General features: G+C 43.4%; 1 protein-coding gene across 1 annotated transcript in view; it reads right to left on the bottom strand.

The window, feature by feature from the left end:
• TMTC3 (transmembrane O-mannosyltransferase targeting cadherins 3) overlaps window positions 1-24,308 on the bottom strand; it is a 173,498-nt gene that overhangs the window by 5,917 nt on the left and 143,273 nt on the right. The window contains exon 12 of the mRNA XM_082255325.1: window positions 5,885-6,111. Coding sequence (XP_082111451.1) covers window positions 5,885-6,111 — 227 coding nt within the window. The remainder of the gene's footprint in view (window positions 1-5,884; window positions 6,112-24,308) is intronic.

Here is a 24,308-nt window from a genome sequence, read left to right on the forward strand (position 1 = left end):
TGAGTGTACAGATTAGATAACAGCGTAAATTTGCTGTCCCCTCAAAATAACTCAACACACAGCCATTAATGTCTAACAAAAGTGAGTACACCCCTAAGTAAAAAATGTCCAATTTTGGCCAAATTAGCCATTTTCCCTCCCTGGTGTCATGTGACTCGTTAGTGTTACAAGGTCTCATGTGTGAATGGGAAGCAGGTGTGTTACATTTGGTGTGATCGCTCTCACTCTCTCATACTGGTCATTGGAAGTTTAACATGGCATCTCATGGCAAAGAACTCTCTGAGGATCTGAAAAAAAGAAGTGTTGCTCTACATAAAGATGGTCTAGGCTGTAAGAAGATTGCCAAGACCCTGAAACTGAGCTGAGCGTCTGTGGGGCATCCTCAAATGGAAGGTGGAGGAGCGCAAGGTCTCTAACATCCACCAGCTCCGTGATGTCCTCATGGAGGAGTGGAAGAGGACTCCAGCGGCAACCTCTGGTGAACTCCATGCCCAAGAGGGTTAAGGCAGTGCTGGAAAATAATGGTGGTCACACAAAATATTGACACTTAGGGCCCAATCTGGACATTGTCACTTAAGGGTGTACTCACTTTTGTGCCAGTGGTAGACATTAATGGCTGTGTGTTGAGTTATTTTGAGGGGACAGCAAATTTACACTGTTATACAACCTATACACTCACTATTTTACATTGTAGCAAAGTGTAATTTTTCCAGTGTTGTCACAAGAAGGCATACCATGGGGTGTCAGGAGAGAACACACTGAGGGATGAGGTGTTGGGAGGGCATACTATGGGGTATCAGGAGGGCACACACTGGGGGGGGGGGGGTTGGGAGGGCATACCATGGGGTGTCAGGAGAGAACACACTGAGGGATGAGGTGTTGGGAGGGCATACTATGGGGTATCAGGAGGGCACACACTGGGGGGGTTGGGAGGACATAGCACGGGGTGTCAAGAGGGAACACACTCTGGGGAGGTGTTTGGAGGGCATACCATGGGGGTGTTAGGAGGGCACACATTGGGGGGAGGTGTTGGGAGAGCATTCCATGGGGTATCAGGAGGGCACACACCAGGGGGTATTCACAATGCTTTATTGAGCTAAATGAAATGGACATGCATTTCCATCTGTCAGCTAACAGCACCTCTATGCTAAGCTGCAGTAACTCAGCAGACGTAGCATAGAGGTCCTTGTAAACGAATCCACCATGTACAGCTAGCTGAGCCTACCTCCAGGAACATTCACTCGGCTCAGCTGCTCACACTTCCCTCTTCCAGGCGGGCGCGATCTCCGTGGTCAGGTACATCCCCATCCCGCCCACTCACGCAGCAAGCACCTGCAGGAGATAGGCTGGAAACCTGCTGGGGGAGGTACAGGGGGCGGAGTGTCAAGTGTCTATGTGCAATGGCTGTGAGTCGTCCCTAACGCAGCTCTGATTTCCCGGGGTGCGCTCGGCCTCACAATCAGTAATATTTTCTCGGGGGGAGCAATTGCCCCTTTGTCCCCCCCGCCGAACCCCGGAGACTGACTCACCGAACCCCTGAGGTTCGATCGAACCCAGGTTAAGAACCACTGATCTAGAGACTGCGGAGTCTTGTCCCATTTGGTCAGAATCTCCCTTTGCAGGAACCTTGTATGGAACTGTGCAAACTGAACCGCCTTGAAGGTAGACACCATCAGGCCCAGCATCCACATGCAATCCAGAGGGATGACCATTTGTTGGACAGCAGGAGGCGAATTGCAGCCCGCAATTTCTGGAGTTTGTCCAGAGGAAAGAGTACTCTGGCCACGGCCGAGTCTAGAGTCAGGCCCAAATAGTCCGGTTTTGTGGACGTAACCAGGGCAGACTTCTGAAAATTCAGAATCCAGCCAAACTCCTGCAGAGTCCATATTGTGATCTCCAGGATCTCTACCAGAGCAGAGGGAGACTCCGCTCGCATAAGAAGATCATCCCAAGTAGCCCAGCACCGCAATCCCCCGTTGGCGTAGCAAGGCTAGCAGCAGAGCCAACACTTTTGTTAAGACCCGAGGAGCGGAGGCAAGACCAAAGGGTAATGCCACAAACTGAATGCTCCTCTCCCACAGCAAAGCGGAGAAAACACTGGTGACTGGCACATATTGGAATGTGAAGATAATCATCATTTATATCTAAAGAGGCGAGAAAATAACCCTGACGCAAAGATGCCACCACTGTTCAAATAGACTCCATTTTAAACTTACCCGCAAAAAGCAATTTAGCGCCTTGAGGTCCAGGTTTGGATGCACTTTGCCATCCTTCCTGGTTACTGTGAACAGGTTGGAGTAAAAAAAAACGGAAAATGTTCTTAAGTCGGAACCGGAACAATCACCCCTTGAAGGAACAGGTCTTGTACCGCCCCATACAGACCCTGCCTGGGGACAGGTGCAGGTTGGAAGGAAAAAACCTTGCCGGGGGACCAGAGCGAAACTCGATCTTGTAGCCGGACCAAATGACTTCTTGGACCCGCTTGTCTTGTACCAGGGAAGTCCACGGGTCTGGAAACCAGCGAAGATTTCCCCCCCACCCCTGATACGGGTGAGGGTGCACCTTCATGCAGAAGGAGCCTTGTTCCCGGGTCAGGAGAAGCCCGCTCTCAGTTTGCATGACCAGGTTCATTTCGATCCGCCAGAGGAGGCCCTGAAAGGCTTCGAGCCCTTGTCAAACGACCCTGAGAGACAAAAATACTTCTTATGAGTCCAGAAGGAAGGTCCACGAGTTTAACAAAGGCAGAAGGGAGCTGTTCTCCTTAGATGTCACGGCGAAGGCGCTTAGCCCACTCAGTTAGAGTTTGCTAAAGATAGTTTAAAATAATTTATTGAGAGATTTACATTCTGTTTTATATGCAGCAGCTCAGGTGTGTCCAAAAACGGGTTAAAGCGAGGGATGGTTATTTGCCCGTCAGTACCAGCATACCCTTAATACTTTAAGTTAGGCATGTGCCTCCACCAGATCATTGGAAAGGGTTACGTATTTGCATATGACTGAATGAGCAACAGCTTATAGTCCTGAGAGCCGGGCCGTGCAGACACCCCCCTGTGACGAAGTCGGAAATGGTGAAACGCGTCAAGGCGTGACTGCACGTCATCCGGAAACAGCTGAGTGTAACCGACAGGTGTCTCCGAAGGATCGTTTTACCAGCGTGGAGAGGGTGCGATATGTAGGATATACCCAACACGGTCTTATATGCGATTTTAGCTGTGGAATATGTGAGTGTAAAAGATGTTGTTTTAACCGCTTGCCGACTGCTCACAGTATATTTACTGCGGCAGTCAGCCCCTCACAGGCAGAGTGACGTAGGTCTACGTCGCTCACCTGTGAGGCTCTGGGGAGCGAGCGCACGCCCACGGAGGCGCGCTCCCGCGCGGTCACGGACCCCCCCCGCGCGTGTGACCAGCGGACCCGATGTCCGCCGGTCACTCGGCGATCGGCGGGGGAGAGGGAGAAGGTCAGGCAGCTTGTGTAAACAAGCCACCTGTCATTCTCCTCGCTGTAAAAACACTGATCACATGGATCTACTATGTAGATCCGTTGATCAGTGTCCTTACAGCTCAAGCCACAGCCAATCACAGTAGAAAGCACGCCCCTAGGGACACACACAGCCCCTCCCTCCCAAATAAAGTTAACCCCTTCACTACCAGTGTATTTTTACAGTAACAGTGCATATATATAGCACTGATTACTGTAGAAATGTCACTGGTAACCCCAAAAGTGTCAAAAATGTCAGTCAAGGGTCCGATCTGTCCGCCCCAATGTCGCAGTACCGCAAAAAAAAAAATTGCAGATCGCCGCCATTACGCGTTAAAAAAAAACACCAAAAATGACAGAAATCTTTCCCTTTGTTAGTAAACGCGATAACTTTTGCGCAAACCAATCAAAATACGCTTTTTGCGATTTTTTTTACCAAACATAGGTAGCATAAAACAAATTGGCCGAAAATTTTAAAAAAATTTGATTTTTACATTTTTTTTTGGGGAATTTCATATAAAAAAATGTGAAAAATATTGTTATTTTTGCAAAATGTACGCTCTTTTTTTGTTTATGGCGCAAAAAGTAAAAATCGCATGGGTGATCAAATACCACCAAAAGAAAGCTCTGTTTGTGGGAAAAAAAGGACGCCAAATTTGCACGACCGCGCAATTGTCTGTTAAAATCACGCAGTGCCGAATCGCAAAATACCCCCTGGTCGTTTAGCAGGAAAATCCTCCGGGGCCTAAGTGGTTAAACAAATGTTGTGATTAATAAAATAATATCACACTAGTGGAGGTTATTAATTTTACATATACCTATATTATCATCTCGGGGAGAAAGAGGTGTAAGGAGGAACGTTACCGAGCATCCAGGGAACCGTGATGAATTGTTTTAAAGTGAATTTGCTTTGTCCATTAAAATGGAAGGCAATTTGTTCTGGCGATTGGCAGTTCACTGGGAGTGGGATCACATGCAGGTGGTGGAGTGTGAGGTGTTTTCCTAATTCACATTGGGATACTACGGTCTCTTCCAAGCCAAGCTACTCACATTGTCTTTCATTTACATTGACGGACTATTGCGCACAAACATTTTATGTAATTTATGCATGTATATTTAGTGAGTGGTATGTTAGATTGTTGCATGTTGGATTTCTCTTTTTTGCTTATATATTTATTGAAGTAGCGGCATTTTAGTATTTATTGTATGATTCTACTTAAGTGCGAGGGATTAGTGTATTTAATTAATATAATGTATTCTCCCTGCACTTGCACAGGGCCCCCACTGGTATTCTGCTTGATGTGTGGGTTCAGGTAAGTAAGGCTGGCCAAAGCCAACCAAACAGGGACTAATCTATAGTTGGAGACATGCATTAGAGGAAGAACATGTTCTCGAGTCGGGTGGACTTGAAAGCTGGAGTAGCTACCCTGGAGATAATGCGTACGGGGAGGAGCAACGCATGACGTCACCCGTAGCCATCTCATTTAAGTGTGTGTATATACAAGAGCGTTTGTTCATCCACTTGTGATAAGTGCCAATCTTGTAAGCGATTTTAACCTTATTTAAATAAACAATTGTTTAGCAGAGAGCATTAGATACTTTTTATCTGCTTTAATTATGCTGCTCAGAAGGAATTGGGGTGCTGGATCTGCTCAGACCATCAGGAGAGTATCAGTTTCCTTCATGTGAATATTAGCTTGATTGTTCTGTTGGTTCAGGGGGCCATATTCTTAAGGTGAGTGGCCATCTGTGTGTGTGGTGGAGGTTATGCACAATTTATGACACATGCATGTTCTATGTAGAGACACCACTTTGCACCATCCAATATCTTCCATGCATGAACTTTCAAGGATATTTTATGTGGACCTATTTCTTAGATATTTTATCTATTACCTGCGCTGCACTATTTACAGATACAAACTTCTGTATAAGCCCTACCCACACAATTAGAACACCCCTGCATTAGGATAAGGACTTTCGAGGCCTGGGGGGGGGGGGGGGTAGTGAAAAGAACATTTTGAGACAGAATAAGTGGATAGAGCAGCCAATCTTTGAGGTGTGTGCTTTCTTAAGTGGTAAAATAGAGCTTTTAGCACCTGAAATCTTGTAGATCTACTTATGCCAGGTCAGGCCCAAATAAATTTTCCCAATGAAAAGTAAAAATCTTTCTGGTTCGAAGTTGGGCTCTTTTCAGGAGTCATTACTATAAAACGATGAGGCTGATTTACTAAATGAGTTCAGAAACTTTCCCTCAAAAATAATAATGCAAATTCTTGTATTTTTCATCGTACGTAACTGGAAAATTGAAGTGAATCTTCACTCTTTTTTGGCTGAAGATTATCAAGTCTTCTTATTTTTATGTATAGAAAACAGATTAGTACACAACAGATGTATTAAAACATACCAGATTCCTGCATGAGTAAAGCAGAGTTAAACAAAGCTAACTTATGTCTCCGATTCAGATCAAGTGCTTGATTGAAGTTCTTCAATGCTTCATTTGGATCTTTCAATTCAATATAAACAATAGCAAGGTTGTACCATAAATCTGCATTTGCTCCATCAAGTTCCAAAGCCTTGATATAGGCTTCTTTAGCTTCTAAAGGTCTGTTCATTTTTAACAGTAATTCTCCCCTAAAGAAAAATAAAAGTGAAAGTTCACATTTCCAAACCTATAAACAGGTAGACACAGTTACTGTCACAATCTGGTTGAAATATAAACAAATAGTGTGATTTTCGTTTATGTAAAATTATTAAAATTCATCAGGATAGTTATAAATTACTAAAGGACCTTAACAAAATGGTAACATAGGAACATAGGCAGTAAAAGGCCACATATCTTGAAATGACAGCAAAGAGTCAAAAAATTAGGGTTTCAATAATTTTCTAACAGCATAGAAACACCTGAATGTTTACTTTAGAAGGCTGGCAGACCATTATCTGCTATCATACAAAAAAAAAAAAAAAAAGTTGAGATCTCTGTGCATTTGTTGTGAACTGAGAACAATTTTTTCCACAATGTGTAGAGCTACAAAGGTAATATAGGGCTTGTTTTAAAGAACTTTTTCTGTTTCTTAAGACTAATGCTGGCCATACATTATATGAGAAATCATTCAAACTAATTTTCGAAAAACGAACACTCGGCCGTGAGAGCAAACAATAGTGCTATCATGTAATGACCGATACATCGTTCAATGGACATAAATGAATCCGTTTTTTGTTTGAATTTTCACATATACCTAGTGCAAACAGTTTGGATGACACACACATTAACCTTTCAATTTATCGTTCGATCGGCACAAAATTTCCAAACTTGTCCTTCGTTTTTCAGCTCAAAAACGTCACAACCGATTACCGATCATCTGTGCCTAAAAACTAACAAACTGTCCAAACGACCGAATTGTGGCCGATTTTTGTATGGTGTATGGCCAGCATAAGTGAACTTCAGTGTACATAGTTTGGGAATAGGCTAATTTTAAATATATTAAAGTCCAGAATGCAGATTTTAACTGGAAGGGTGAGCAGAACTTCCCTTTCTTCTCTAGGTTTTCACATGATGATCTGGCCAGTAACACACCTTCATTATTAGTGCCCCCACTCTGGATGAATGAGCACAGTGGGTAAAGTGTTTCCCTTTTGGGATAAAGGTTTTACATAAATGTTCATCATTGTGAGCACCCCTGCCTGTGTTATATGGTTTGTTTCATCCCTGTACCTGATACATCTGCAAGAGAGCTTGTGCTTTTGAAAAACAGACTAACCGCCTGGATCACCAGATGAAAATAGAAGAGAGAACGCCTAAACAAGAAAACTAATGCAGCCAGTACATCAAAGAATGGGTAAGCTACAATACAATAAATGTTTGCTTTTGGGTTTATTAACAATTTTATTTATTTGCTGCAACACAACCATATCCATAGACTGTTTTGCAGTGGAAAGGAAAGACATTCAGCTAAAAATTCTGAGAATAAATGTAGATAATGGTTCCAGTAGTGTCTGTTTGATAAAACAGGCTGACTGAGAAGAGACTCTCTTTAAAGAGTGGATCATCTCAAAGTGGAAGTAAAGTACACTTTTTAACTTATACCTACAGGTAAGCCTATAATAAGGCTTACCTGTAGGTACAGGGAATATCTCCTAAACTAGCGCTGTTTAGGAGATATTCACATGGGTTGAAGCCGGTGACGTGCGCTCTAAAAAGGACTTGAAATCATCGTAGTCCCAGCCATTCATACAGCCAGAGCCTATGAACCTGGAAGGAAGACCAGGTGAAGATGGAAGCACCAGGGAGCCATGACAGCATTGTGATGGAGGGCTCCATGTGCAGGTAAATTCATAATGTGCTATTATGCAGTGTATCATGACTTAAAGAAATGAGAATTTTGTATGGGAATTAGGCCTGCACAATATTGGAAAAAAAATATATTGCGATATTTTTTTTTCCAACGATATATATTGCGATATTGAGGGACCCGTCCTTTATATGGAGAAATATAAAGGAGGTTGGCTGCAGCCCACTTCAGAATATAACCCTGGAAGGGATTATATAATAGATTATAAAAAGGAAGAGGAAGTGATTGGTGCTGCCAGTATATATGTGAAATACAATAAATAATCTATATTGACATGGTGTGTATACAAAAAGGGAAAAGTAGATGCATGTATGTATATGTAGAGGAAAATAAATTATTAATATATAAATCACCTCTGAATTATTAATAATTTATTTTCCTCTACATATACATACATACATCTACTTTTCTCTTTTTGTATACACACCATGTCAATATAGATTATTTAGTGTATTTCACATATATACTGGCAGTGGTGGTAGGAGGCTGGAGCGGTCAGCGATGGACTAGGAGCCGGGAAAGGAGCACAGCCGCATACATTTACTCACTCGTGCACTGCAGCCCGCCCCACACGTTCAGCGAGTCTCACTCTCTGCCCTAGTTTTCTCAATGGCACATTCAGGGAACCAATCACGCCGTGAGTAGCGGCACAGCGAACCAATCAGGTGTGCAGGCATGCGTGATTGGTTAGCTGTGCAGCTGCTCACGGCGTGATTGGTTCCCTGAATGTGCCATTGAGAAAACTAGGGCGGAGAGTGAGACTCACTGAACGTGTGGGGCGGGCTGCAGCCTGCAGTGGATTGGATGTGCGAGTTCTCCTCCGAGTCCCTGCCTAACATGGAAGTCTGTGAGTCCTCCTGCCCTCCTCCGAGTCCCTTCCCCCTGCCTATACAAATATCGTGGCCTCGGCGATATGAATATCGCCTACGGCCGCAGAACGATAGTCAATATCATATCGACTATCGTTCAGCCCTAATGGGAATCATACTTACCTAGGTGGATGCAGCATATGTTCCCACCGGTTCTAAAACTGAGAACCGAGCGACCAAACACCACTGATCACTCAGTTGCCAGCTCTCTGCTCAAGGAGCTCTGAGAACCGTCAGCGTGGTGGCGTTGGGAGTGCCCGGCTCAGGCTCTCAGCGTCACCCTGGGAGAATGAGTCAGGTACCAGTCCAGGCATGTGGACAGATCCTGACCATATGAATCGTGATCTTTCCTGAGCCTGGACCGGCTCTGTGACATCAGCCCACAGTGGGCTTCAGCCAGCTGTCGGCTGAAAATGGATCACAGGAATGCAGAATGAACTGCACTCATGTGATCCACAGAAGAAGTACAGCCAAAGAGCTTCGGCTGTACTTCTTTAACCACTTCCATACCGAGTCATGTAAAATGACGTCGGCAAAGTGGTTGTCTAGATCCGGGCCGCCGTCATATGACGTCGGCCCGTTCTAGCTGCTACTGCGCGCCCCCGGCGGCGCGCAGCGGCGCGATCAGGGATGAGGCTCGTCCCTCGGACATAGCCCATCCCTGATCAAGGTAAACAGCCAATAGAAATTGGCTGTTTACCACGTGATCGGCTGTGTCAATCACAGCCGATCACATGAGCGGCTCCAGCACGAGCCGCTCGTTCTCTCTGCAATGCGCGCCCCCGGGGGCGCGCAGAGCAGCGATCGGGGACGAGGCTCGTCCCTCGGACAGAGTCGATCCCCGATCTAGGTAAAGAGCCAATGAAATTGGCTCTTTACCACGTGACCGGCTGTGTCCAATCACAGCCGGTCACAAATGTCAACAGAGAACACGGTAACTAGCTGTCACCGTGTTCTCCTCCTCACACACTGATCCTGTGTGAGGAGGAGATTGTGGTAACAGCTAGTTACCAACTACAGTGCACCCCAAACACACTGATTCCCCCCCCCCCCAATAAAGAGCACCTGTCACTAGCCCATCAAAGTACCCGAGTACCTGTCACCAGCCCATCAGGTACTCAGATGACAGGTACTTGGGTACTCTGATGGGCTGGTGACAGGTATTCAGGTACTCTGATGACAGGTACTCGGGTACTCTGATGACAGGTACTCGGGTACTCTGATGACAGGTACTCGGGTACTCTGATGACAGGTACTCGGGTACTCTGATGACAGGTACTCGGGTACTCTGATGACAGGTACTCGGGTACTTTGAGTACCTGTCAACGGAGTACCCGTCATCAGAGTACCTGAGTACCTGTCACCTACCCATCAGAGTACCCGAGTACCTTCCACCTGCTCATCAGAGTACCTGACGCCTGAAGTACCCAAGTACTTGCCGCCTGCTCATCAGTACCCATCACTACTCATCAGTACTCATCAGTACCTATCACGTATCAGTACTGATCATCAGTACCCATCAGTACAGTATCACCTATCACCTATCAGTCAGTGAGTACTACTCATCAGTACCTATCACCTGCCTGTCACCTGCCCATCAGAGTACCCGAGTACCTGTCACCTGCCTATCGGAGAACCCGAGTACCTGCCACCTGCTCATCAGTACCAGAGTACCTGTCACCTGCCCAACAAAGTACCCGAGTACCTGTCACCCTTCATACAGCCACCATGTCCAAGTCCAAAAAGGTTTATATACGTCCTCCGTTTAAACCTAAATACCGGTGTTATGGCAGCAGATAGCTGCCATAACCCTGGTATTTTTTTAAACGGTGGACGGTTGGCTTTCCGATAAGGGTGGTCCCAGCGGCGGATTCGCCGTGGGATCACCCTTCCGGGATGGCGGAAGAGGCGCCCCCCCCCTCCCGACGCGTTCCGGTCCTTTTCCCCGCTTACCGGACCCGCCGGCAGCGGGGAAAACGATCCGGTCCCAAATCCTCACAGACAGGATGTCGAGTGAGGGCAAGCTTGCCCTCACTTGACTCTATGGTCTTGGAGGACCGGAGCTACGGAAAATGTTGTTGCCTAGCAACCGGTTTAAAGGTCCTTTTTTTTTTTTTTTTTCATTTTATATTATAATTATTTTATTTTTTTTTTTTTTTCTATCTTTTAGTGTACTTGTGAGATCTGAGGACTTTTTGACCCCAGATCTCACAAAAAAGAGGTCCTGTCGTGCCTATTTCTATTACGAAGAATATTTACATTTCTTTTAATAGAAATAAAAATGATCAATTTTTTTTTTTTTTAAACGGTGTAAAAATAAAAAATAATAAATAAAATAAATAGTAAAAAAAAAAAAAAAAAAAAATTAAAGCGCCCTGTCCCCGTTAGCTCGCGCGCAGAAGCGAATGCATACAGAAACCCCGCCCACATATGTAAACGGTGTTCAAACCACACATGTGAGGTATCGCCGCGATCGTTAGAGCAAGGGGAATAATTTGAGCCCTAGACCTCCTCTGTAACTCAAAGATGGCAACCTGTAGAAATTTTTAAATTGTCGCCTATGGGGATTTTTAAGTACCAAAGTTTGTCACCATTCCGTGAGCGTGCGCAATTTTGAAACATGACATGTTGGATATCTATTTACTCGGCGTAACATTATCTTTCACATTATGGAAAAAAATTGGGCTAACTTTACTGGTTTCTTATTTTTTAATTAAAAAAAGTGAATTTTTTCCAAAAAAATTGCGTTTGGAAGACCGCTACGCAAATACGGTGTGATAAAAAATATTGCAATAATCTCCATTTTATTCTCTAGGGTCTCTGCTAAAAAAAAATATATAATGTTTGGGGGTTCTAAGCAGTTTTCTAGCAAAACAACTGATTTTAGCTTGTAAACACCAAATGTCAAAAATAGGCCTAGGCAAGTGGCTAGGATGCATGATGATGCTCCTTGGATGTTAGGCCCCTCTATATGGCTAGGCTGTGAAAAAGTCTCACACATGTGGTATTGCCATACTCAGGAGGAGTGGCAGAATGTATTTTGGGGTGTCATTTTTGCTGTGTACATGCTATGTGTTAGGAATATCCTATAAATTGACAACTTTGTGTAAAAAAAAAAAGTTTTCATTTTTTTCCCACATTTTCCAAAAACCTGTGGAAAAAAATGATATGTTCAAACGACCCATAATGCCTCATAGAATATACGTTGGAGTGTTTGCTTTCCAAAATGGGGTCATTTTGTGGACTTTTCCATTGTATTGGTGCTCTAGGGCCTTGAAAAGTGTGATAGGTAGTAAGAAAGTTTTATGTGTATTTATGCTCCTAGAACGCCTGAATGTGCTTCTTGGACGTGGAGTCTCTTTTTGTGGCCAGGCTGTGTAAAAGGCTCACACATGTGGTATCGCCATACTCGGAAGGAGTAGCAGAATGTATTTTTGGGTGTAATTTTTGCTGTGTACATGCTATGTGTTAGAAATAGCTTATAAATTGACAACTTTGTGGGAAAAAAAAGAAAAAAAAAATTTTTCTTCATTTTCCCAAGAATTGTGGGAAAAAATTACAACTTCAAAAAACTCACCATGCCTCTTACTAAATACCTTGGACTGTCTACTTTACAAAAAGGGGTAATTTGGTCGGTATTTGTACTGTCCTGACATTTCAGGGCCTCAAGAAAGGAGATAGGCCGTCAGTACATCTGGTGTGATCAATTTTCAGTAATTGGTACCATAGCTTCTAGACTCAATAACTTTCACACAGACTAAATAATATACACTAATTTGGGTTAATTTTACCAGAGACATGTAGCAGTATACATTTTGGCCCAAATGTATGAAGAAAAATTTATTTTTTGCAAAATTTCATAATTGAAACTAAAAAAAAGGGTTTTTTTTTCAAAATTTTTGCTCTTTTTTTGCATATATCACGAAAAAAAAAAACCCCAGTTGTGATCAAATACCACCAAAAGAAAGCTCTATTTGTGTGAAAAAAATGATAAAAATTTTGTTTGGTTACAGTGTAGCATGACTGAGCAATTGTCATTCAAAGTGTGAGAGTGCTGAAAGCTGAAAATTGGTCTGGGCAGGAAGGGTGTCAAACTGCTCTGTATGGAAGTGGTTAAACCTGCAGGAGGCCCGATTTTTTATTTTTGTGGCAGTTCACTACCGCTTTAAAGGGACCACACACCTGTTGCTTGTTTCTGTTGCTCCATTTGTTTAACCCTTTTGCTTAAGGGTAAAACAAATCTTAATGTCTAAGCACCATTTTGCAACTTTGACACGTGTCAGTAAAACCGTACATATCATCACAACCACTTTGTGCATCCAGGTGGATTATATAGAGTTTTTTTCAGGATAAATTGGGCTTTCATTTGGTGGCAAATGGTAATGGTTATCTCCTGACAAGCATTTAGCAGAATGAGGATGACCATACCATAGCAAAAACACAGGAAAAATCCTGTATGTCGACATCGCACAAATATGTGTTCCCACTGCACTGGGCTTTTTGCATATTTGCGTACCTCCCTTTGTGCTGGGAGTGCACCAGGGTCTCACTGTAAACCCTGGGCCTCGTACTAATGATTGGGACCCGAAACTCAAGATTCCGGTTTACCTGATCGCTGTAATAGCCTCCGATTGGCTTTCACAGCGATTAGCCACTGTGAAGCCCGCCCTCGTGTTTTCTTTTTCTGTGAATGGAAGCGAGAGATACATTGTATCTCTCTCTCTGGCCTTACACAGAAAAAAAAAGTGTGTGTAAAAAAATGAAATAGAAAGATAAAATAAAAAAATCAAGGATTGATCTAGGTCAGTGCCAGGGTTAGGGTCAAAGGTCAAGGTCAGGGTAAGGGAATTCAAAATTGGGCTTAGGCATTTAGATTTGTTTTATCCTTAGGCATGAAGAGGTTAAAACAAGCAGATGTGAAGGGGTCACACAATTTGCATACCTTAGAAGAAAAACGTGGACAAGCTTTGTTTGTTCAGCTAGAATGTGAATTATTATTAGACGTCTTGTAGGCTATTAGTGGTTTGATGCAAGTCTAAAAAACAATACAGAGCCAACGTACAGACCAGTTAAGGGTGGAGGTGAAGGAAGTGTTTGGCATGAAATTAAAGTTGAACAGCTGCGTTTTTGACTGACTGAAGCAATGCCAGTTTGGAGGTAAGCTTATTAGTAATGATAAGCACATGGATAATTATTGTAATACTTTAATTAGTAAAGTATGTGAAATATGCATTTCAATTAAAAGCTCATAATTCTGATAGCGCTTTGATGTAGGTGTGAAGGAAAACAAAGATCGAATGGGCTTGCTGCAAGGCAAATATATTGTTTCAGGTACCCAAGTGTTAATTACAGTGTGCAATCACACAACTGTAGAAACCATTAGTGAGCACAGAATTGATAATGTTAATCAGCAGTGTAATAGTGCTAGGGAAAAAAAATATGGTATTGGAAGTTAAAAATTACCAATTACAGTATCTCACAAAAATGAGTACATCCCTCACAATTTTGTAAATATTTTATTATATCTTTTCATGTGACAACACTGAAGAAATTACACTTTGCTACAGTAAAGTAGTGAGTGTACAGTTTGTATAACAGTGTAAATTTGCTGTCCCCTCAAAATAACACATAGAAATTAAGGTCTAAACTGCTGGCAACAAAAGTGAGTACACCCCTAAGTACAAATGTCCAAATTTGGCCCCAAGGGTCAATATTTTGTGCGCCCAACTTAATTTTCCAGCACTGCCTTAACCCTCTTGGGCATGGAGTTCAGCAGAGCTTCACAGGTTGCCACTGGAGTCCTCTTCCACTCCTCCATGACGACATCACGGAGCTGGTGGATTCTCCACCTTCCATTTGAGGATGCCCCACAGATGCTCAATAGGGTTTAGGTCTTGAGACATGCTTGGCCAGTCCATCGCTTTTACCCTCAGCTTCTTTAGCAAGGCAGTGGTCATCTTGGAGGTGTGTTTGTGCCCTATGGCCCATTCTCTGAAGGGAGGGGATCATGCTCTGCTTTGGTATGTCACAATAAATGTTGGCATTCTTGGTTCCCTCAATGAACTGTAGCTCCCCAGTGTTGGCAGCACTCATGCAGCCCCAGACCATGACACTCCCACCACAATGCTTGACACTTGGCAACACACACTTGTCTTTGTACTTCTCACCTGGTTGCCACCACACACGCTTAACACCATCTGAACCAAATAAGTTTATTTTGGTCTCATCAGACCACAGGACATGGTTCCAGTAATCCAGGTTCTTATTCTGCTAGTCCTTAGCAAACTGTTTGCGGGCTTTCTTGTGTATCATCTTTAGAAGAGGCTTCCTTCTAGCATGACAGCCATGCAGACCAATTTGATGCAGTGTGCGGCATATGGTCTGAGCACTGACAGGCTGACCACCCACCCCTTCAACCTGTGCAGCAATGCTGGCAGCACTCATACGTCTATTTCCCAAAGACAACCTCTGGATATGACGCTGAGAATGTGCACTCAACTTCTTTGGTCGAGGCCTGTTCTGAGTGGAACCTGTCCAGTTAAACCACTGTATGGTCTTGGCCACCGTGCTGTAGCTCAGTTTCAGGGTCTTGCCAATCTTTTTATAGCCTAGGCCATCTTTATGTAGAGCAACAATTCTTTTTTCAGATCTTCAGAAAGTTCTTTGCCATGAGGTGCCATATTGAACTTCCAGTGACCAGTAAGAGAGTGAGAGTGATACCACCAAATTTAACACACATTCTCCCCATGTCTTGGTATGCTGACGCCCTAAGAGTTCCCTTTACTGGAACTAAAGGGCCAAGCCCAACCCCTGAAAAACAACCTCACACCATAATCTCCTCTCCACCAAATGATTTGGACCAGTGCACAAAGCAAGGTCCATGAAGACATGGATGAGTGAGTTTGGGGTGGAGGAACTTGACTGGCCTGCAAAGAGTCCTGACCTCAACCCGATAGAACACCTTTGGGATGAATTACAGCAGAGACTGCAAGTCAGGCCTTCCCATCCACATCAGTGCCTGACCTCACAAATGCGCTTCTGGATGAATGGTTAAACATTCCCATAGACACACTCCTAAACCTTATGGACAGCCTGCCCAGAAGATTTGAATCTGTTATAGCTTCAAAGGGTGGCCAACTAAATATTGACCGCTACAGACTAAAACTGGGATGCCATTAAAGTTTATGTGCTTGTAAAGGCAGGCGTTCCAATATTTTTGGTAATATGGTATATGCGCAAATTGGATGTGGTGCACACAGGTTTGGGCGGTCGCTGAGCAGATTGCAAAAGGATCCTGTGCATTTTTGGGTCCAGTCCAGGTGCGAATTCAAACAAAATGATGGACCTGAATCGCACCTGAACTGGTGAACAGGAACGCACCAGACCCAAGGCACAAAAGCGCGGCTGCAAATATGTGAACCCGGCCTCAGGAAGTGTTCTACTGAAGCAAGCTCTGAGGGTGGATGATGAGATGTTGATGAGCTACATCGAATACAGCAAATATACCTGGAGGTGTTCTGTACACAGAATGCCCCCAAGAGATGTAATTTCCTGCTCGTGCGATTGACTCACTGATTTTACCAGAAGTCCGAACGAAGATACAAGTTTCTGGCATCCCCTGCAACAAAAATGTAATTTTTGGTGAGATGCCACCAATAGGAAATCCCATCTAAGGGGATGCAGACAATGCACTTTTCCTCAGAGCCCTGCAGGTGCAGCAACTTGTTGAGAATTATGAAACCACTCTGATTAGCCTTACTCTGCACATGGGCACAGACACACACGGATTTCTTCAGAACAAAAGTTAGGAATCTGCAACAAAGTTTGTTAAAATGCTTGCAATGTACATCGATCACCCAGAGGGGAATATTTTTTTCTCAACAAAAGTTGAGTTACTATTTAACCACTTGCCGACCAGTCACTGGGACTGTACTGCGGCAAAGTGGCACGATTCTGTCCAGCGATGTAGACCTACGTCGCTGGACTCCTCCCCCTGTAGGCGGCGCTCCCGCTGTTTTCAGTCACAGCGGGAGTCGGGCCAGGGGAGGAGCGGCGGCGATCACCGCTGCTCTTCCCCGATCGTCTGGGAATCTAGTTTGGAGATCCGCCCGCTTGTGTAAACAGAGCGGGCGGATCTCCTAAGTGACAAGGAGTGACAGATTGCAGTGTTCAGCATAGCTGAACATGCGATCTGTCCTTGAGTCACTCAGTCACCTCCCCCCCCCACACGTTAGTAAGCACCAGGCATACATTAACCCCTCCCTCTCCAATAAAATTAACCCCTTCCCTGCCAGTGTCATTTTTACAGTAACAGTGCATATTTATAGCACTGATTACTGCAGTAATGTCACTGGTACCCCCCCAAAAGTGTCAAAAATGTCAGTCAAGGGTCCGATCTTTCCGCCGCAATGTCGCAGTCGCGCAAAAAAAAAAAAAAAAAAATCGCAGATCGCCGCCATTACGCGTTAAAAAAAAAACACCAAAAATGACAGAAATCTTTCCCTTAGTTAGTAAACGCAATAACTTTTGTGCAAACCATTTAAAATATGCTTATTGTGATTTTTTTTACCAAACATCGGTAGCAGAAAACAAATTGGCCAAAAATGTAAAAAAATTTAGATTTTTACATTTTTTTGGGGGGAATTTCATATAAAAAAATTTTAAAAATATTTTTTCAAAATAAACGCTCTTTTTTTGTTTATAGCGCAAAAAGTAAAAATCGCACAGGTGATCAAATACCACCAAAAGAAAGCTCTGTGGGAAAAAAGGACATAAATTTCGTTTGGGTACGGCGTCGCACGACCGCGCAATTGTCAGTTAAAGTCACACAGCGCAGAATCGCAAAAAGTGGCCTGGACGTAAGACAGCAAAATCCTCCGGTGGTAAAGTGGTTAAGAAATCATAGTACTGTTACTGTTCACCAACTATTTTGGCATTGAAAGGATCAATAGATAGATCAATTAATTCAGCTTTAGAAAAATGCAAAAAGAGAAAATACAGATAAAATTGGATCAGTCAATGATTAAGTTACAAGGAATTTCGCTGTAGATGACTGACTAAATGTAGATGGAGGAATTGAAATTTAATTTTTCCTGGAATATTCCCATTAGAGTAGCGGTTAAAATGTCCAACAGAATTGGTGAAGCCACCCAGTGCACATCTTGATTCATTGTATGCGTTCCTTGAAGAGCCGTTTGATGGCAAATACTGCTGTGCAAGATAGTTGTTTCTCTGGAAGCCCAGATCCTGGATCTGGAGAACCAGATGGCAACACTGTGAAGCATCAACAACTTGGAAAGAAGCTTGGACATTACCTAGCAGGTGCTGGCGAGGGGCCAGTATAGAGGGGAAGATACAGAGGTACAGCAGCCAGAGGCAGCTGGGTGACAGTTAGAAGGGGGGGGGGTAGAGGGAAGAGCCTTAGGGAGGCTAGTCCTAAGCTGGTACATCCCAACAAATATGCCAGGTTGCAGTATGTTAGTGATATTAGCTCAGGGGTGGCACTGCTGGAGAATGCACCCTGCCCTAGCTGCCAGGGGAATAACTGCTCCAGGAAGGAGGGGAGCAAGGATACAGGCAAGGTTAGGCAGGTACTGGTGGTAGGGGACTATTAGAAACACAGCTAGGACAATTGGTCACAAAGACAGCCATCGCCAAATGGTCTGTTTATCAGGGGCTCAGGTTTGGCACAGATGACAACTATCCAGGGTCAGGGAGGGGGAGAAGATGGGGAGTGGTGTGCCTCTTTATCAAGAATAATTTACCAAGAATAATTTACGAGTGGACAAGAGGGACAACATCGCAAATGGGGCAATGTGGAATCAGTGTGGGCGGAACTTCAAAGGAAAGAAGCAAGTGGGGAATTAAAAGTGGGTGTATGTTACAGGCCCCCTAACCTGATGGAAGAGAAGTCTGACCTATCAGAGTTAGAAATGTCAGCAAGGCAGGGCAACGTCATCCTAATGGGGGACTTCAACCATCCAGATATTGACTGGGCAGAAGGAACTGCTCACTCATTTAAGGCTTGCCATTTCCTAAATGTCTTACCAGACAACTTAATGTCACAATTGATGGATTCCCCGACTGAAAGAATGCACTGCTAGATCTATTAAATTACAAATAATTCAGATCTGGTCGCAGATGTGGAATTACGGGACAACTTGGGAACCAGCAATCATATGATAATTACATTTAGCATAAATCATAAGAAAAAGGAGGCACAAAAGGTAGTACATGAACACTAAAATTTCAATTTTTCTCAATGCTACCAGATATTTAATTGGACCAAATCCTAGAAACATTGAACACTGAGGAAAAATGGGAATACTTTAGGATCATATTAAATAAAGGTATTAATGAATACATTACAATGGGCAATAATTATAGAAGAGCTAAGGTTAAACGGCAAAAAATGGCCTTTAAAAAAAAAAAAAAAAAGGCAGAGGGGTCATTGTCAACATTCAAAAACAAGAAATGCAATAAGTGTAAGAATGAAATCAGGGAAGTTAAAAAAAAAAAAAAAAAAGACTATGAGAGACTCATACCGGAGTATATTAAAAATAAAAAATCCCAAGAAATGTTTTAAATATATTAACAGTAAATATCCCTGGGGTATTCCAGGATGGAGAAAGATCTGGTGGTTGTAGTAGAGGCAATGCAATGCCAAGCTGCAGGAAGCAAATCCAGCAGACAATTAGCATGCATTAAAAATGGAATTTACTCCAGAGATAAAACTATTTCTGCCACTTTATAAAACTGGTTCGGCCCCTGGTGTATTCCGTCCAGTTCTGGTCACTAATTTTCAGGAAGGATGTGCTGAGCTCGAGAGAGTCTAGAGAAAGGCAACAAAATGAATAAGGGGACTGGAGTTATGAGGAACGATTACAAACATTAAACTTATGCTTAATTGAGAAGAAACGCTTGAGAGGTGGTATAATAGCGATATTCAAATACCTCATTGGTGATCCCAGTATAGAAAGAAGACTGTTTAGTGTCAGGGAGTGCAAAAAGACACGCTGCCATTCTTTGAAACTAGAAGCGAAGCGGTTTAACCCTAAGCTGTGTAGGGGAATTTTCACTGTAAACAGGGTGGGAATTTAGGAGAGGGGCGAATAAAAAGTCCTGGGGCAAATAATATGATGGGTACAGTGATTATATCCAGTTTATGAGGCTTACCTCTTTTATATCTTGGAGCTTGGTTGAGGTGCAGGCCACCATTAGAAAATTTAACAATATATACTATATAAAGTCAACCAAGAGCTGGCAAGATGATAGAACAATGACCTTCTCCACAGCAAATAGGACATCATCTCTGTTTGTTACAGCATTCATGAAAATTTAGGTCACCATGCTGTTTGTTACTAGTTGCATTTTGTGTGCAGGATCAAGTTTTAGGTGAATATATTTAAAGTGGTTAGGTTAGTGATTGTGATTACATTTACTAGCAGCCCCTCTGTAACAACAAGATCTACTGTGCAGTGTCGTGTTTTTTTTAATTATGCAGGGCAGGAGCAGAGAGATTCTTAACAGGGCAGGATGACGGAGGCACATAAACTGACCCCGGTATCATGGATCAGCAGCCATGATTACCATGTTCAGCACACACAGGACACGTGAACAGGCATGATCAACTAGGTATTTTACAGCATACAATGGAACAAAAAAGTCTACACATTCCTGTTAAAATGTCAGGTTTCTGTGATGTAAAAAAACGAGACAAAGCTAAATAATTTAAAAACTTTTTCCACCTTTAACCAACTCAATACTGGGCACTTTCATTTTTTTCCCACAAGTTTTTGGAAAATGTGGAAAAAAAAATTCAATTGTATTTGACAAAAAATTTTAATTTTTTCAAATATTTCTAACACATAGCATGTATATACCAAGAATGACACCCTAAAATAGATTCTACTACCTCTCCCGAGTGTAGTGATACAACATGTGAGACTTTTCCACAGACTGGCCACACCCAAAATGCAAGTAGCACCTTTAGGCTTCTAACACATAGCATGTACATACCAAGAAATACATCCCAAAATACATTCTGCTGATCAAAGGGTAAAAAAATGATGGTTTTAGCAGGCAGGAATACTGTCCCAGCACAGGAAACTCATTGGTCCAGGCAGCCAACGGAAATGTCCAGGAATTGTCCAGCCAGCAGGCAGATATATGCCAAAGTATTGGTCCTGGCAGTAGTTCAGGTAGCAGGCAGAGGCATGGCCAGTTCAAGTGGCAGGCAGAGGCATGACCAGTTCAAGTGGCAGGCAGAGGCATGGCCAGTTTAAATGGCAGCAAGCAGCACTAGAAGGCTTAAGGCCTTAGGTAGGACAGGGGTACTGGCTTTTCCCACCCAAATCTCTTTGAAGTCTCCAAGTCTCCAGACCCTAATCTGAGAAAGCCCGGAGAAAAACGTTTTCTCCACTCGGAAGTTCTATTTTGGAGCCCCTCACATATGTGAGACCCCTGTGCGGTCTTGAATCCCATGAATACAGTGGCAGGGCAAATGATTAGTTCAGGATGCAGCCAAAAAGCATGGGTCATTTAACAGGCCGAGGTCAATTCACGTGTAAGGCAGAAACATGGTTTGCAGAGGCAGTGTCAATAAACAGTCCGGGTAATACACAGAAATAGCATATAGCGTAAACTGGAAAAAATGTCTTTACTTCACTAATAGTGTAGTGAAGTGTGATAAATTCGATAGCACTCTCCAATAAAGAGGCCTGGCTGGGAGGGACATTGGGGACAGTAGTAATGGGTGTCACAGCGAATTCCTCTACTTGAGCATATACTGCATTTTTTTTTTGGGGGGGGGGGGGGAAGGATATGGAAGGGAAGTGCCTTTCATGAAGTCTTGCTAATGAATCAAAGCAAATTTGTTCAGGGGAATGGCCATGGGGATAGAGAAGGGCTGTAATCTTTGCGTGCACTTGGAAAAAATAACATATGAGTTGAACAGGGCTAGTTAAATTAAATAAATGACAACTTTCTTATACCAAACAAGTGATCTCCTGGTGGCCAAGTATGGCTGCATCAGCTGGTCATTTACATCCACCCTCCCCATGAATAGGTTATATTCTTGAACACATTTTGGCTTCTGGACGGGACCTAGTCTTGTCTGAAGTTCCACCAAGGTGTCATCATGGATTGTGGAAAGGATGTAGAAGTTTCTTATCTCTCCACTTTAGGGCTAGAATCTCTTCATTTCGCACACTGGCTTTCCCCCCTCAATTTAATTTCTTGGTGACCAATCTCTGTGTGAAGCCCTTGCGGTTGGACTGTGCTGTCCCACAGGCCACAGTCTTCTTTAGGTACAGATGGCAGAAAAGTAGGAGATTTGTGTAGAAATGATCTACATATGGGTGGTAACCCTTCCCAAACAGTGGTTCTATCAGCTGCCAGACAATTTTGCCACTTGTCCCCATATTGGTAGGGCATCCAGGGGGGGGTTAGCTAGCTATCCCTTCCCTCATAAATTTTGAAATCATATGTGTATCCCGTGGCCCTGTCGCATGCCTTGTAAAATTGTACCCAATATTTGCCCTGTTTCCTGGGGAGAAATTGCTTAATGCAAAGTCTTCCAGTGAAGTGAACTAGGGATTCATCTACACAAATATTTATATCCGTGGTAAACATTAGCTTGAAGCTGGAGTAAAAAAAAAATAAAAAATTAGGGGTTGAATTTTGAATAATTTATCATATTGAGGATGATTTTGAGGGAGGCACTGGGCATTGTTATTTAAATATAAAAATCACATTATTTCATAAAGGGTTCTGGGCAACGAGGAGTAGACTGGCATATGATGGATAGGTTTGGTAGACCAGTAGGAATGGAGTTCATTTTTTTCATGTCAGCCCCATGTTGAGGGTTAGTCCAAGGAAAAAATTTTAATTCTTCCACGGTGAAGGGATTCCAAACAAAAGGGCGGGCATAGGAAGAATCAGGATTGCTGGCAATATGTTAACTGGCATACAGAAGATTACACTGCTCCACGATGTAGTTCAGCAGATCATCCGTGTAAAATAAATGAAAATAATAAAGTGGGGTTACATTATCTGATTGTATTGGATGGCCTGGCTGTGCTGTAAAAGGGGGAATTACAGGTTCTGCCGAAGTATTGGGCAGCCATGTAGGGTATAATACATCCGGGAGGCTAGTATGGGCCCTGCCTCGTTGTGGATGGGATGTCCCGTTTGCTAGCATCTGGGAATGTTGGCCTGCTTGTGCTTGCCACTGTACAGGGACTTTCAGAACTGCTGGTGGATGCCACAGGATTTATTGCGGGATGCATCAGGATTTGTTTCGCTGCTGGTGGATGCCTGCGCCTGATCAAATCTCCTGAGCCTCTTTGTTAGGAATCTGCCCTCCTCAGTTTCCATTTCAGAGCCACTGCTTTCTACTGGCTCATACTCGCTATCCAAGTCTGACGCAGAGAGATCGCCGCTACTCTCGTCTGACATACTCTGGAGTATATGGAAAGCCTCCTAGCATGTCAGGTGTGCCAGATGATCACAGACAGGTGTAGCAGATGATGAGCGCCAGATGATCACAGACAGATGAGGCAGATGATGAGCACCAGATGATCACGGACAGATGCGCCAGATGATCACGGACAGATGCGCCAGATGATCATGGACAGATGCGCCAGATGATCACGGACAGATGCGCCAGAAGATCACGGACAGATGCGCCAGAAGATCACGGACAGATGTTCACTGTAACAGACTTTTTTTTACTAGGACAGATGTGACAGGTGTTTTCACTGTGTTGGGGACACTAGCTGGGTGATCAGTGTGTAAAAAGCAGTAAATCATTCACAACTATTCACAACAGTAAATAGTTCACAAGGAGAAGAAGAGCCGATCGCCGTTACAACGGCTTTGTTGACATTACATGACAGCTGTGATTGGACACAGCCATCATGTGATCAGGAGGGCCTATCACATCCAGGGAACACAGGCACACCGAGATAGCGCAGCCGCGCGGGGAGGCGGCCACGCGATCGCCTTCCTTCTGAAGGACGTTTCCGAATGTCCACTCAGAAGGAGGAAGCTCCCACCCGGCCAATGCATATAAAAGGTGGTTAATGAGACCTATAAACTGTTCAACTCAGTTGAACAGCAAACTGAAATCTTTTAGGTGGAGGAAAGTAAAAATAAAAAACTAAAATATTATGGTTGCACACTCTTAAACTAATACTTTGTTGAAGCACCTTTTGATTTTTTTTTTTTTGACAGCACTCATTCTTTTTGGGTTTGAGTCTATCAGTATGGCACATCTTGATTTGGCAATATTTGCTTAATTTTTTTTTTTTTTGCAAAAACATTTCAAATGTCAGATTGCGAAGGCATCTCCTGTGCACAGCTCTCTTCAGATCACCCCATAGATTTTCAAATCAGATTAAGGTCTGGGCTTTGGCAAGGCCATTCCAAAACTTTAATCATCTTCTGGTGAAGCCATTCCTTTGTTGATTTGGATGTATGCTTTGGGTTGTTGTCATGCTGAAAGATGAAGTTCCTCTTCATGTTTAGCTTTCTAGGAGAAGCCTGAATGTTTTGTGCCAATATTGACTGGTATTTGGAACTCTTCATAATTCCCTCTACCTTGAATAAG

This window comes from Pelophylax lessonae (assembly GCF_965119305.1).
Source record: "Pelophylax lessonae genome assembly, chromosome: 4".
NCBI classification, from domain to species: Eukaryota; Metazoa; Chordata; class Amphibia; order Anura; family Ranidae; genus Pelophylax; species Pelophylax lessonae.